The sequence below is a fragment of the Borostomias antarcticus genome (genome assembly GCF_949987555.1).
Source record: "Borostomias antarcticus genome assembly, chromosome: 18".
Lineage (NCBI taxonomy): Eukaryota > Metazoa > Chordata > Actinopteri > Stomiiformes > Stomiidae > Borostomias > Borostomias antarcticus.
Window position 1 is genome coordinate 10,522,422 of NC_140251.1, and position 14,913 is coordinate 10,537,334.

Consider the following 14,913-nt stretch of genomic DNA (forward strand, 5'->3'; position numbering starts at 1 on the left):
CTGGGTAAGTCTATTACCATGCAGGGAGCAGTGAAGAAATGAACTCCTTGGCCTTCCTGACCATCCAAACCTAACACTCTGCTACTGATCATAACAAGGTCCTAACAAGGTGTTCATCTGCTTCTATAGTTAGACGTGGAATGTTTAGGCTTGTTAGAGTAGAGGTCCACTGCTTGATTCTGGATTCAGGGTTGAATGCCGCAGTAATGATGTCCAGCTGTTCTTCGGTGTGTAGAAAAGTTTTGACATTGCACCTGCTCATACAAATGACTACAGTCTGTTCCCGCACTAACTTCCTGTGTGTGTGCGTGTATGTGTGTGTGGGTGTGCGTGTGTGTGCGTGCGTGTGTGTGTGTGCGTGCGTGTGTGCGCGCATGCGTGTGTGTGCATGCGCATGCCGGTGTGTGTGCGTGTGCGTGTGTGTGTGTGTGTGTGTGTGTGTGGCAGACTGAGGCTGATACTGTGTTCTTGAGGAGAAAGCGCCAGGCAGCAGAGAAGATTGCCTACACCCTGGTGTCCGTTCCCCATGGCAACGACATCGCCTCTCTGTTTGAGCTGGACGCCACAACTCTGCAGAGGGCCGACTGCCTGGTCCCCAGGTTAGACACACACGCGCACACACACACACACACACACACACATCTGTAACTTACTCAACTGTGGCGACAGTGAAGGGATTAAACCTGGTTTATATTCCACTAGAGCAACACACAGCTGTTCATCAACTGAGCCACTGTTACTGAGCACAGCTCTGAGGTGTGTGTGTGTGTGTGTGTGTGTGTGTGTGTGTGTGTGTGTGTGTGTGTGTGTGTTAGAGCTGGGTATCGATTAGAATTTTAAGAATCGATTCGATTCCGATTCATAAGGTTCAGAATCGATTATCTCGATTCGATTCAATATTGATTCGGTTAGTGTTACTAAAACCTTTTTTTTTTTTGCTGTAACCTTAATTACATGACTGCCAAGTCAACACATCAATACTAGGGCTGGGTATCGATACTGATTTCCAAAAATGAATGAATCATTGAATGAATTAATGAACTATCCATTCCTTCATTTATTCATTCATTCATTAAATAAAATATCGATTTTGGGATTCATGGATCGATTCTGAATCATTTGATTCAGAATCGATTCAGAATCGATTAATCGATTTTTTTTAACCCAGCCCTAGTGTGTGTGTGTGTGTGTGTGCGTGCGTGTGTGACATGGCTGACCCTATCTGCTCCCCTCTCAGGAACTCCTTCGTCAGGCTGCGACACCTCTGTACCAACACCTGGGTCACCAGCACCAACATCCCCATCGACGCGGAGGAGGAACGGCCCGTCATGCTCAAGGTCCGGCCCTGGACACACACACACACACACACACACACACACATGCACACACACACACCGTTCTTATAATGTCTTGTGTGAATCTTGCACAGATTGGCACGTGCCCTATGAAGGAGGACAAGGAGGCGTTCTCCATCGGGTCTGTGCCGCTGTCAGAGGTCCGGGATCTGGATTACGCCAACGATGCCAACAAGGTCCTGGAGTCCACCGTCAGGAAGCTGCAGTACGGAAACATCGCCCAGAACGAGAGGAGGTAGAGAACACAGAGAGAACACTGAGACGACTCTGTCTCTGTGCTCAGATAAACAGGGGGGTGGGCCAGTACAGGGGGGTGGGACAGGACATTCTTGTGCTGCTGCTTGTAGGAAGTTCATATTTTATGCTTCAACACTAACAATGCCATGATATCAACCCAATGATACAGTATAAACCCAATGATATCAACCAATGATATCAACCCAATGATATCAACCAGTGATATGAACCCAGTCATATGAACCCAGTGATATGAACCCTGTGTGATATCAACCCTGTGTGATATCAACCCTGTGTGGTATCAACCCAGTGATATCAATCCAGTGATATGAACCCAGTGATATTAACCTAGTATGATATCAACCCTGTGATATCAACCCTGTGATGTCAACCCTGTGATGTCAACCCTGTGATATGAACCGATATCCTGTATGTGGTCAGGTTTGTGACGAAGCTGCTGGAGGACCTGATCTTCTTTGTGTGTGAGGAGCCCAACAACGGCCAGGACGTCCTGTCAGTCGTCATCTCCAGACCCAACAGAGAGAGGCAGAAACTGATGAGAGAGCAGAACATCTTGGCCCAGGTCAACTGAACACACAAACACACACACACACTGTATGGCCAGTGTGCATCTTTGTGTGTGTGTTGATCTGTCTATTTGCTGAGTCTGTGTGTGTGTGTGTGCACTTTGTGTACATATTGCTGTGCCTATATGCTGAGTGCGTGTTGATGTGCCTTTCGTGTGTGTGTGTGTGTGTGTGTGTGTGTGCGTGTGCGTGCGTTCGCGTGCGTGCGTGCGTGTGTGTGCGTGTGTGTGCGCGTGTGTGCTGCTCCAGATCTTCGGTATCTTGAAGGCCCCGTTCACAGACCAGGGTGATGGTCCTATGCTGAAGCTGGAGGACCTGGGAGACCAGCGCTACGCCCCGTTCAAGTACATGCTCCGCCTCTGCTACCGCGTGCTGCGCCACTCCCAGCAGGACTACCGCAAGAACCAGGCATGTGTACACACACACACACACACACACACACACACACACACACACACACACATACCTAGCCCTACCCCCCACCCCAACCCTCCACTCCCAGCAGGACTACTGCAAGAACCAGGTATGTACACACACACACACACCACACACACACACAAACACACACACACACATACACACCACTTTTTTTCAGTTCCGATCCGATTCCGATACCTGAATTTGGATATCTACCGATCCGATACCAGTGGTCTTTTTTCTTGAATAATGATCATTACCTTAATTAATTACACTTTGCACACACCACATTCTTACTGTATTGCTACTGTACTGCATTGACCTGTTTTTACTATTAGGATATCTTGTATCTTGTTTTTGAGGAGCCAAAACATAATTTTACTCATCAATTTCACCCAACATATGGCAACTTATATATTGGATGCAGGCCTAACAATGAAAGAATCCTTGAATCCTACTATATATTCATTTTCACTTATCAGCGCCCACTTTCATCAAATAAAAATAACTCATTAGTAAAATAGAAGCTTGGGATGAGACCCCCTGTCTGCTCTGCGCTCCTGTCACTCACTCCCCACCTGCAACTCTGGAATATGTAGAGTGGGTCATATGCCCACCTCCCTTGTTCTCTGTAAAGCGCATTGTGTTGCCTCTGGGTATGAAATGCGCTATACAAATAAAGCTTTGATTGAGTGATTGAACAGAGTGGGTCTCAGCCTCAGTAGAGAGCAACAGTGTCATATTTCTCTGTGACACGCCGAGTAAGGAGAGGGAGAAATGGCTCTAGTTTACAGATTGCCTCATTAATGTACCGGAGCACTCAACGGAATCAGCACGTGGATCGGCGACGTCAGGCCGATTCCCGATCCGTCAACCATGTCTGGACCGGACCCCGATCCCGATACTGGATCAGATCGGTCCCATCTCTAGTACACACACACACACACACACACACACACACACACACACACACGCCTGACCCTACACCCCATCCCTCCATTCACAGCAGGACTCTCACCAGAACCAGGCGTGTAGTCCTTCCTCTTCTCCCAGCCCTACACTACATATCTCCTCTCCTCCATCTTTGAACCTACAGTTTACTTCACACCCCTCCTCTGCTCCTCTCCTCCTCTCCACAACCCTCTAAACCTCTCCGATGTCTACCTGTGTGCGCCATTCTTCCAGGAGTACATCGCCAAGAAGTTCTCCATCATGCAGTCTCAGATCGGCTATGAGATCCTGGCCGAGGACACCATCACAGCTCTGCTGCACAACAACCGCAAGCTGCTGGAGAAACACATCACCGCCAAGGAGATCGAGACCTTCGTCAACCTGCTGAGACGCAACCGAGAGCCCAGGTCAGGACACACGCGCGCACACACACGCTCATATGCGCACGCATACACACACACACACACACACACACACTCATATGCGCTTACATACACACACACACATGGGGACACACGGGGACTCATACACACGGGGACCCATACAGAGTTCAGAGGTGGTATCTTAAGTCAATCTTGTGTGTGTGTGTGTAGGTTTCTGGATTACCTGTCTGACCTGTGTGTGTCCAACAAGACCGCCATCCCCGTCACCCAGGAGCTCATCTGCAAGTTCATACTCGACCCTGCTAACGCAGACATCCTCATCCAGACCAAGTAATTCACACACACACTGAAATATATTCTCTAACACAAATACGCTCAAATACACCCTGGATAAATAGGAATACAACTTAGATAAATAGGAGAGTATGGTTGTTCCCCCCCCCTCAGACTGATCCCCAACACGGAGCCAACCCTGGAGTCGTCCCTGCTGCAGGACGAGGTGGAGGAGGAGGAGGTGTGGCTTTACTGGATCGATAGCCACAAGGAGCCTCACGGCAAGTCCATCCGCCACCTGGCCCAGGACGCCAAGGGCAACCATAAGATGGACGTGGACGTCATCAGCTACTACAGGTGAGTGTGTGCTTATTATCACCAACTACAGGTGGGTGTGTCCTGATTATCACCTACTACAGGTGGGTGTGTCCTGATTATCACCTACTACAGGTGAGTGTGTTCTGCAGCTCACTTCTCCATACTACATTAATGACACAACCCTGTGTTGGCATCACACATATGACTTATGTTCCCTCTCCTCTCCTTTCCTTTCCTCTTCTCTCCTCTCCTCTCCTCTCCTCTCCTCTCCTCTCCTCTCCTCTCCTCTCCTCTCCTCTCCTCTCCTCTCCTCTCCTCTCCTCTCCTCTCCTCTCCTCTCCTCTCCTCTCCTCTCCTCTCCTCTCCTCTCCTCTCCTCTCCTCTCCTCTCGTAGGTACCAGCTCAACCTGTGGGCTAAGATGTGTCTAGACCGCCAGTACCTGGCCATCGAGAAGGTGTCCACCCAGCTGCCTGTGGACCTGATCCTGCGCTGCATGTATGACGACTGTCTGCCCTACAACCTGCGCGCCGCCTTCTGCCGCCTCATGCTGCACCTGCACGTAGACCGAGACCCGCAGGAGGCCGTGGTGCCGGTCCGGTACGCCCGCCTCTGGACCGAGATCCCCTCCAAGATCACCGTCCACGAGTGAGTAGGGGTGTGTGTGTGTGTGTGTGGGCCTGTGTGTGTGTGAGGGGATGTTGGTGTATAATCATACAGTGTTTCCTGTGGAATTGATCTCTTGATGTGGTGGTGCCAAGCTCAAGACCGCCAAAATAGGGAGGATTTCTATACCAAAGCGGGGTGTCTGGGAGTCCTCCCCCAGAAAAAAAAAGTTTCAGAGAGTTAGTTTCCTGTATTCTGGAGACATTTAAAGAATGAAAATAACAAAATCGTGAAACATCTACTGAAAAGTATACTGAAACAACATGTTTACATTAAATATGCTTTCTTTAATTAATTAATAAAAAAGAGTTATGGGGTGAGAATAATAGACAGAATGTTTTATTTAACAAAAAATAATGTTTGATGCCCATTGATGCTTAACTACATACTCATACCGTCTAAATCATCAGACTGTCTTTCTAATCTCTGATCTTCACTCTCTCCTGTCCCCTTCCTTCTCCTCTCTCTTCTCCTGCTCTCCATCTTAACAACCTCTATTCTCTCCTCTCTCACCTGTCCCTCAACTCTGTGCTGGTCCTGTCTTCTACCACAATCACTGCCGTTTTTACATAGCTTACATAAATAATAGGCTATATTAGGCTTTGCTTAACTGATATTTCGTTGCATTTGCTGTTGCTTTGACTGGCACTTTTTAGGTGGCTGGAGGAACATTAACGCATGATAGCGTTGTTAAACGTTAGATTCAGCCAGCCAAAAAGACGGTCGCTCAATCAATCAATCAGTCAGTCAGTCAGTCAGTCAAGGCAGCACCTCTGATTCGCATGTTGTATTCACGCTTGTGGTGTGGACCGTCTCGTTGACAATGCTTGCTGACTGAAAGAGCAGCGCGTAAGATACGTAGATGGCTCAAACATAGGCTAGGCTACTGGGTGCATGTGTAGCTCCACGTCGTGTTTCTTCTCTGTATTTTTTAGATAACGTTAGGCTACATATTTATCACACTACTACTAAATTTTTTTCTTGTCCAATCAGACAACTGCATGAGGCACATCACGAACATAGTTTACTGGTCCAGGGGAAGCAATAGGCTAGCCTACCTGACTGCTCTCAACATCATTCTACTTTCTGTTCCTCATCAAATATTGCCGGATGTCCATCTGGAAAATGTGGGCTTTATGCTTTATGATCCGCCAGTTGTCATCAGCGAATAGTAAGACCAAATAGGTCAGAGATGGGCAGGAACTGTTGGCACTTCTTACTGGAACGTTATCTAGCTCTACGCTGTATATGAGTTCACTCATTGATTACAAACATTGATATATTTTAAACTGCTATGCACCCTATTGAGGAGTAGGCTGTAGCCTACCAGCACATTTTGGTCCAATTCAAACTGGTTCAACTCTAGCCTACATTATTTTGTAAAAGGCTCGCTGAAGAAAACTTCCCTTCACGTGCAAAGTCTTGAGTTGATCACAGAAAGTAGCATGCACAGAGTGTGCAGCCCAAGCTATTGTTGAAAATAAAAATGCGGGCACGACATTATCATGGTTTTGAAAGCGCATTTAGGCAGAAATATTTAGTCTTTTTCTTCTTTTTTTTTAAGTTTACGATTTTTAATTTAAGACTTCAATATACAGTATTTTGCCTAATTTGTAGCATATTATTATTTTTTGTATCAAATGTATGGTGTGGCGGCAAGGATTTTGCTGTGGTGCCACGCCACGGCAAAACCTTACCAGCGGAAACATTGTCATAGTGGTCACATCTTCATCTCCCAGGGTGTATTTCATTAAAGGAGTAGTTTGGTATTTGGCATCATAAGCCCTGTTATAAGGGTATTTATATTTACGATCATTTACAATGGTCTATAGACATTTTGACAGACTTTGCACTCTTGAAATATTATTGCTCCCACAGAGTTTTTTTTTTTTTTTTAAGCTTCTGAGTTTAAACTTTTTTCTCAGAAGTTATTTCTGACTTTTTTCGCAGAAATTCTGACTTTAATCTCAGAAATTCTGACTTTAATCTCAGAAATTCTGATTTTAATCTCAGAAGTTAGTTCTGACTTTTTTCTGAGAAATTCTGACTTTAAAGTCAGAAATTCTGAGTTTTTTTTCTCAGAAATTCTGACTTTAATCTCAGAAATTCTGACTTTAATCTCAGAAATTCTGACTTTAATCTCAGAAGTTATTTCTGACTTTAAAGTTTAAAAAAATAATAAACTCAGTTGTTGGCCCTAATGCTCTTCCGTACTATATGGACCATTGTAAATTATTGTAAATAACTTTATAACAGGGCTTATGCCTGGCTCACACTACAGGATATTTAAAATCCTAACCGCCACTACAGGATATTATCGTTCCCGAGGAAGCAACGAACCCCTCCCGCACTCGTAAAGTAGTGAAGTAATAATCTTAAATATCAAACAAAAATCCTGTAGTGTGAGCCTGGCATTATGATGCTGAATACTGTACCAAACTACTCCTTTAAGCAGTTATCAGCAGTTATAAGCAGTTCTAACTGTTCTTTGCTCGTCTCCCCAGGTACGAGTACGCATTCACAGATATCTCCCGTGAGGAGCTGAAGAGGAAGTTTGCTCCCACCATGGAGTTTGTGGAGGAGTATCTGAAAGATGTGGTCAGCCAGCCATATCCCTTTGGAGACAAGGAGAAGAATGAGCTGACTCTGGAGGTGGGGCATCAGAGCGTGCTGTTACACAGTGTGCAACATCTGCAACAAATTTATTTTTCGTCCTGTCCTCTCTTTTTTCTCACTCACTCTCTCTCTTTCTTTCTCTCTCCCTCTTTGATCTCTCTCACTTGCTCTCGGTCTGACCTGTCTCTCTCACTCTGTGTCTATCTCCCATCCTCTCCCTCTCCACTAGGTGGTGCACCTTGCTCGTAACCTGGTGTACTTTGGTTTCTACAGCTTCAGCGAGTTGCTGCGTCTCACGCGCACCCTGCTGGCCATCCTGGACATTGTCCACCAACCGCTCACATGCATAGACAAGCTCAACAAGAGCCCTGAGGCTGGTCAGTCACACACACACACACACACACACACACACACACACACACACACACACACACACACACACACACACACACACACATATATAGACTCTGTTACAGCTCATTATGTCATATGTCATTCAACATCTACGTTTGAGTCATTACTAGGGATGTGAGCGACAATTTTTTGCTTGTTGATGTGTTGGAGGCATTTACCGACTAGTCATTTTTTGTGAGTGTTTTTAAAAAAAGATTCTGATGTCTTTTTGTTTAAAAAACACACTAAGCCTGTATATGGCTTAATCAACATTGCTTGTTATCGTCCGATAGCCAAATCAAAGATCTTCTAACGATAGGTAGCTAGCTGGCCAGTTATTATGGCTAGCATGACTTGCTACTGTACAAGGCTGCTACAGTAGCTAGCTAATGTTATGTTCTAGCTGTTAACCTCATACTGAATCCTGTAGGGCTATGCCAAAAAATTGATACAGCCGAGTATCGTGATATTTTTCATTTATTTTTTTCTTGTTAAGCACTGAAAGGTGTCCAGGTTTACATAAAACAAGTTGATGTTGATGTTACAAATGTGCCGCCTCGTATGAAAGCAGGAAGCACCAGGAAGCACCACTATACGCATACTGTAGCTAGAATGTTCCTTGTCCAGATTATGTCTGTGTTCCGTCGGTTGAAGACTCTTGTTCTCTCTGTCCCAACTTCCTGTGTGTCCACGTTGAGCCTACTCAGTAGAACACGTATGACCTTAGCATGTGTCACCCTAGGCAACAACGTGCTTCGGACCATCCACGGGGTGGGAGAGATGATGACTCAGATGGTCCTGAGCCGGGGACACGTCCTGTCCCACAGCCTGCCCCACAACCCCCCCTCCCTGCGCCACGGGAAGGCCCACAACCTGACGGACAAGGAGGACGTCATGGTGATGGACACAAAACTGAAGATCATCGAGATTCTGCAGGTGAGAGCGTCATCCGGTGGCCTGGAAGACCGGCTGGTCATATAAATGAGCCCTGTCACCCAAATATTGTAGTTTTTTTTACTCCTGTGGATTGGATGCTTGATACAGACTTTTGTTTTTTATGACTATCCCAAAATTTCAGAATTGGTTTTAATTGGTGTTTGACGTTATGATTAATTTCTGTGTATTTCCTTCCAACAGTTCATCCTGAGTGTGCGCCTGGACTACAGGATCACCTACCTGCTGTCAATCTACAAGAAGGAGTTTGGAGAAGGAAGCCTGCCAGACAGCTCTCTCTCTGTTGCTGACTACCCCTTCATTTCAGGTAAGACTCCTCCTCCTCACCACACACACACACACACACACACACACACACACACACACACACACACACACACACACACACACACACACACACACACACACACACACAGGTGAGAAGACACATACACCACTGCTCTTCTGTGAGCTCTGCTGACTGCTGTGTCATTTTGTGTTCAGTTTCAGAACCCAACATTGATGAGATCGCAGCCAATGCAGAGTCCATGTTTGTTGGCAGGTAGGACCCAGTTCTGCTTTGCATGATTCAAACTTGAATAATAATTAGATCACCTACAGTACTGTAAATCACCTACTATTTGCGTCTGTGTGTGTGTGTGTGTGTGTGTGTGTGTGTAACCCTGTATCAGTGGGGTCAGTTCCAGACAGTGTGCAGTGGAGCTGGATGACGAGGGTGGCAGGACATTCCTACGTGTTCTGATCCACCTGATTATGCAGGACTACCCTCCGCTGGTGTCTGGCTCGCTGCAGCTCATCTTCAAACACTTCAGCCAGAGAGCAGAGGTCCTGCAGGCCTTCAAACAGGTAAGCAGGGTTTCAAACAGGTAAACAGGCCTTCAAACAGGTAAACAGGCCTTCAAACAGGTAAACAGGCCTTCAAACAGGTAACCAGACTTTCAAATACATAACCAGGCCTTCAAAAAGGTAACTAGGCCTATAAATAGGTAAACAGGCCTTCAAACAGGTAAACAGGCCTTCAAACAGGTTAACAGGCCTTCAAACAGGTTAACAGACCTTCAAACAGGTAAACAAGCTTTCAAACAGGTAAACAGGCCTTCAAACAGGTAACCAGGCCTTCAAATGCGTAACCAGGCCTTCAAATGCGTAACCAGGCCTTCAAAAAGGGAACTAGACCTTCAAACAGGTAACCAAGCCTTCAAATAGGTAAACAGGCCTCCAAACAGGTACTGTAACTAGGCCCTCAAACAGGTAAACAGGCCTTCAAACAGGTAACCAAGCCTTCAAATAGGTAAACAGGCCTTCAAACAGGTACTGTAACTAGGTCTTCAAACAGGTAAGCAGGGTTTCAAACAGGTAAACAGGCCTTCAAACAGGTACACGGGCCTTCAAACAGGTAACCAGACCTTCAAATACATAACCAGGCCTTCAAACGGTAACTAGGCCTTCAAATAGGTAAAGAAGGCCTTCAAAAAGATAAACAGGCCTTCAAACAGGTAACCAGGCCTTCAAATACATAACCAAAAGGTAACTAGGCCTTCAAACAGGTTAACAGGCCTTCAAACAGTTTAACAGACCTTCAAACAGGTAAACAAGCTTTCAAACAGGTAAACAGGCCATCAAACAGGTAACCAGGCCTTCAAACAGGTAACCAAGTCTTCAAATAGGTAAACAGGCCTTCAAACAGGTACTGTAACTAGGCCCTCAAACAGGTAAACAGGCCTTCAAACAGGTAAACAAGGTAACCAAGCCTTCAAATGGGTAACCATTACATTAGTCATTTAGAGACCGTTCAAAATTTATGGGAGGGGGTCACTGGAAGACCTCAGAGTGCTAGGAAATAAAAATGCATGATCCTCTCTCTGACAGAAATATATTTGTCTTTAAACCCTCCCCAAGTGATTGGGAAAAAAAAGATTGACCCTCCCCCACCAAATAGACAATATTCATTTAAATATGGTGTTAAAATAAGAAGAAAACAACTTGAACTTCAAATCAAGACATCCACGCATGTCGGTGTCGGTGTTCGCGAGTTGCTAAATCTACCCAGACATCACCAGCAGAGTGCCATTGATTTGCCAGATGCTGTATACACCCACTGTCTGGATAGTCCAAGCACAAAGATCGACTGATAGGGCAGCCAAAGAGAAACAATAGCGTACGCTGGGTAATAGTAAACGGCGGCTGCGGATCAGGAGGTAGAGCGGGGCGGGTCGTCCAATGATCGTAGGGTCGGTGGTTCGAATCCCGGCTCTTCCTGCCCACATATCGAAGTGTCCTTGTGCAAGACACTGAACCCCAAATTGCTCCCAATGAGCAGGCTAGCACCTTGCATGGCAGCTGCTGCCATTGGTGTGTATATGTGTGTGTGTGTGTGAATGGGTGAATGAGAGGCCTTCATTGTAAAGCTTTGGATAAAAGTTTTAACCTTTGGATAAAAGCGATATATAAGTGCAGTCCATTTATAGAAAGCAGCTTGCTGAATTCCGAAAAGCTGAAGAAACTATTTTATTTTGATTGATTAAAATTTGTATGACCCTTAAAGCCCTCTCTTGTTTTCCTCCAGTGGCCCCTCCCATACATTTCGAACAGTCCATTAACAGAGGCTTTTATCCAAAGCTACTTACAATAATTGCATGTAGGAAGTCATTGTAGTACTACATTACATAACAGTCATTCAGCAGACACTTTTATCCAAAGCGATTTACAATAATTGCATTTAACGTAGGAAGTAAGTGCACTACTACTTGCCAGAATTCACAGCTGCATCTCCTTTCTAAACAAGTGACTAAGAGCATAATCTAGTGCTAAAGCCAAAGTGCAAGAGAAGGAAAATAAAAATATAATAGGTGCTTAATGCCGGGCTCACACTACAGGATATTTAAAATCCTAACCAATTTCGAAATCGGGTTACATCACGCACATAAGGAGAATCTTAACAGATATTCTTCTTACGCATCTCAAACAAGCACACACAGCAAGATTTGAAAATAACGGCTCATCACACACTACAGGATCTTATCGTGCCCGAGGGAGCAATGAACCACTGGTCTCACCGTCTCACTTGTAAAGTCGGGACATAATAATCTTAAATATCAAACATGTTTGATATTATCGGGGCTGCCCCGATGGGTCTGCGAGCCGATCGGGAGGTATAAGATTGGATCTGTAAACCCCTCACATTACAAGATCATCTGGGCCGATCATCAGCCCCGACCAACGTTCCAGACCAGATTTCTCCTCCGATTGTCGGGAGGGGTGAATCGGGGATAAATCCTGTAGTCCTGTGTTAAAGTATAAAAATACATTCATACCTGTTGGCCCAAAAATCCTGTAGTCTGAGCCCGGCATAAGAGGGAGGATTCTGGTAGTACTTCTTGTACAGGTGAGTTTGTGGCGAAAGATGGGTAGAAGTACTGCTGTACTGCATTGCACGTCAGTGGACAGTTTATACCACCACTGCGAGGCCAGGACAGAGAAGAGCCGTGGCCGCGTTGATCAACCGCAGGGGCCTCAGAGTGACGGGGCAACCACTTATGTGTGTGTGTGTGTGTGTGTGTGTGTGCGTTTGCATGTGTGTGTGGGGGGGAAATCTACCCAGGTCCAGCTGCTGGTGTCGGAGCAGGATGTGGAGAACTACAAGCAGATCAAGGCTGACCTGGACCAGCTGCGTCTGACGGTGGAGAAGTCGGAGCTCTGGGTGGAGAAGATTGGGGGGTACGGCAGTGAGGACCTGGGGGACAACCAGGGCAAGGAGCAGAACATAGAGGTAATCCCTGATCTCTGAGCCCTAACCCCTGACCCCTAACTCTCTCTTTACTCTGAACTCCCAACCCCTAACCCAAGGGACATGGAGGTGCTCTGCTCTACTGCGCCCTCTTTAGGACAGTCACTCACCACATACGGCCATGGGACCAACCATGGGCTCATTTATGGACGGAACATCATAGACTCTGTACATCAATAACTATAGACTCTACATCAATTTTAGACTGTAATTTAACCATAGCGACTCTACATCAACTATAGACTCTGTACATAGTGGAAATATAATAGTGAGGTATTAGCAAGGCTTCTAACCTAATTGCGCCAGTGTCCAATGTAATTCAGTGTACATGGGTGTATATGGACTAATAGGAAACTGCCACTATGTATTTCACAATGCCATTGACTGATGTCTGTGTTGTGTGTGTGTGTGTGTGTGTGTGTGTGTGTGTGTGTGTGTGTGTGTGTGTGTGTGCACATGTGTGTTGATTGACAGGAGGTGGGGATCCTGAGCCCAGTGCAGGATGGAGATGTGAAGCCCCAGATAGATAGCAACAAAGGCAACAACTACAACATCGTCAAGGAGGTGGGCACTCCTCCTCTCCTCCTCTCCTCCACTCCTCTATCACACACCAGAGGAGAATAGTTTATTGTTCATCTTTTCATTTGCCCATGTCTGGCTTGTTAGTCTATCGAGCTATTAAGAGAGTGTGTGTGTGTGTGCGTGTGTGCGTGTGTGCGTGTGTGCATGTGTGCGGGTGCGTGCGTAGATCCTGCAGCGCCTGAGGAAGCTGTGCTGTCCCGGTAAGAAGAGCCGTATGCAGCAGCAGAGGCTCCTGAAGAACATGGGAGCTCACACAGTGGTGCTGGACCTCCTCCAGATCCCCTACGAGAAGGTCTGTCTGTCTGTCTGTCTGTCTGTCTGATTGTCTGATTGTCTGATTGTCTGTCTGTCTGTCTGTCTGTCTGTCTGTCTGTCTGTCTGTCTGTCTGTCTGTCTGTCTGTCTGTCTGCCTGCCTGCCTGTCTGTCCATCTGATTTTTTGTCTAGGTTGATGGTTGCTCTGAGGTGGTTGTTAATCATGCTTATTACACGGCTCTCTGAAATACTCGATTCTGATTGGACAATCGTGCATTCCACCAGTCAATTATTTCTTGAGAATTCACCTGCTTGGAGAAATAATCACCGCTGCCAATGGCAACACATTATATGTCTATGGGCGACAGATGGAGGTTGTTTGAAAGTTGCTGAACATTCTAAACATAATGGTTGGCTTTTGTAGGCTTATGTGAAGAGAACATGTGGAATGATGATGAGCTTCGTGTACATTTTGATCTGTTTATTAATGTCGTTGGTAAGTAACCTCTCTCTCTTTATCTTTCTCCGTTCTCAGAGTGATGAGAAGATGAATGAGATCATGACTCTGGCCCACGTATTCCTGCAGAACTTCTGCAGAGGGAACCCTCAGAACCAGGCTCTGCTCCACAAGAACCTCAACCTGTTCCTCAGTCCAGGGGTACAACACCTCCCCCCCCACACCACACACACACACACACACACAAATGTATACACACACACACGCACACAGACTGTTGATCATGAGCGCATGTTGGTGACCTATGTCTGTCCAGCTCCTGGAGGCAGAGACCATGCGCAACATCTTCATGCACAACTTCCACCTGTGTAACGAGATCAGCGACAGGGTGGTCCACCATTTTGTCCACTGCATCGAGACGCACGGCAGGCATGTCCAGTACCTCCGCTTCCTGCAGACCATCGTCAAGGCAGACGGGAAGTACGTAAAGAAGTGCCAGGACAAGGTCATGACTGAGGTGAGGTGTCCTCCTCTCTCCTCCTCTCCTCTCTGTGGATGAAGGAGGGGATGTTTCCTGTGGAATTCATCTCTTGGTGTGGTGGTGCCAAGCTTGAGACCGCCAAAATAGGGAGGTGGGGGGCGGGGGTCTGGGGGACCTCCCCCAGATTTTTTAAAAAAACTTTGT

At 46.3% G+C, this 14,913-nt stretch overlaps 1 protein-coding gene across 1 annotated transcript in view; it reads left to right on the top strand.

The window, feature by feature from the left end:
• itpr2 (inositol 1,4,5-trisphosphate receptor, type 2) overlaps positions 1–14,913 on the top strand; it is a 98,256-nt gene that overhangs the window by 22,347 nt on the left and 60,996 nt on the right. The window contains exons 11-30 of the mRNA XM_084452887.1: positions 448–599; positions 1,238–1,337; positions 1,430–1,590; positions 2,034–2,175; positions 2,429–2,587; positions 3,782–3,954; positions 4,141–4,260; positions 4,378–4,560; positions 4,916–5,167; positions 7,690–7,837; positions 8,031–8,178; positions 8,937–9,130; positions 9,332–9,455; positions 9,632–9,689; positions 9,820–9,994; positions 12,750–12,917; positions 13,410–13,499; positions 13,684–13,809; positions 14,307–14,429; positions 14,545–14,745. Coding sequence (XP_084309013.1) covers positions 448–599; positions 1,238–1,337; positions 1,430–1,590; positions 2,034–2,175; positions 2,429–2,587; positions 3,782–3,954; positions 4,141–4,260; positions 4,378–4,560; positions 4,916–5,167; positions 7,690–7,837; positions 8,031–8,178; positions 8,937–9,130; positions 9,332–9,455; positions 9,632–9,689; positions 9,820–9,994; positions 12,750–12,917; positions 13,410–13,499; positions 13,684–13,809; positions 14,307–14,429; positions 14,545–14,745 — 2,997 coding nt within the window. The remainder of the gene's footprint in view (positions 1–447; positions 600–1,237; positions 1,338–1,429; positions 1,591–2,033; positions 2,176–2,428; positions 2,588–3,781; positions 3,955–4,140; positions 4,261–4,377; positions 4,561–4,915; positions 5,168–7,689; positions 7,838–8,030; positions 8,179–8,936; positions 9,131–9,331; positions 9,456–9,631; positions 9,690–9,819; positions 9,995–12,749; positions 12,918–13,409; positions 13,500–13,683; positions 13,810–14,306; positions 14,430–14,544; positions 14,746–14,913) is intronic.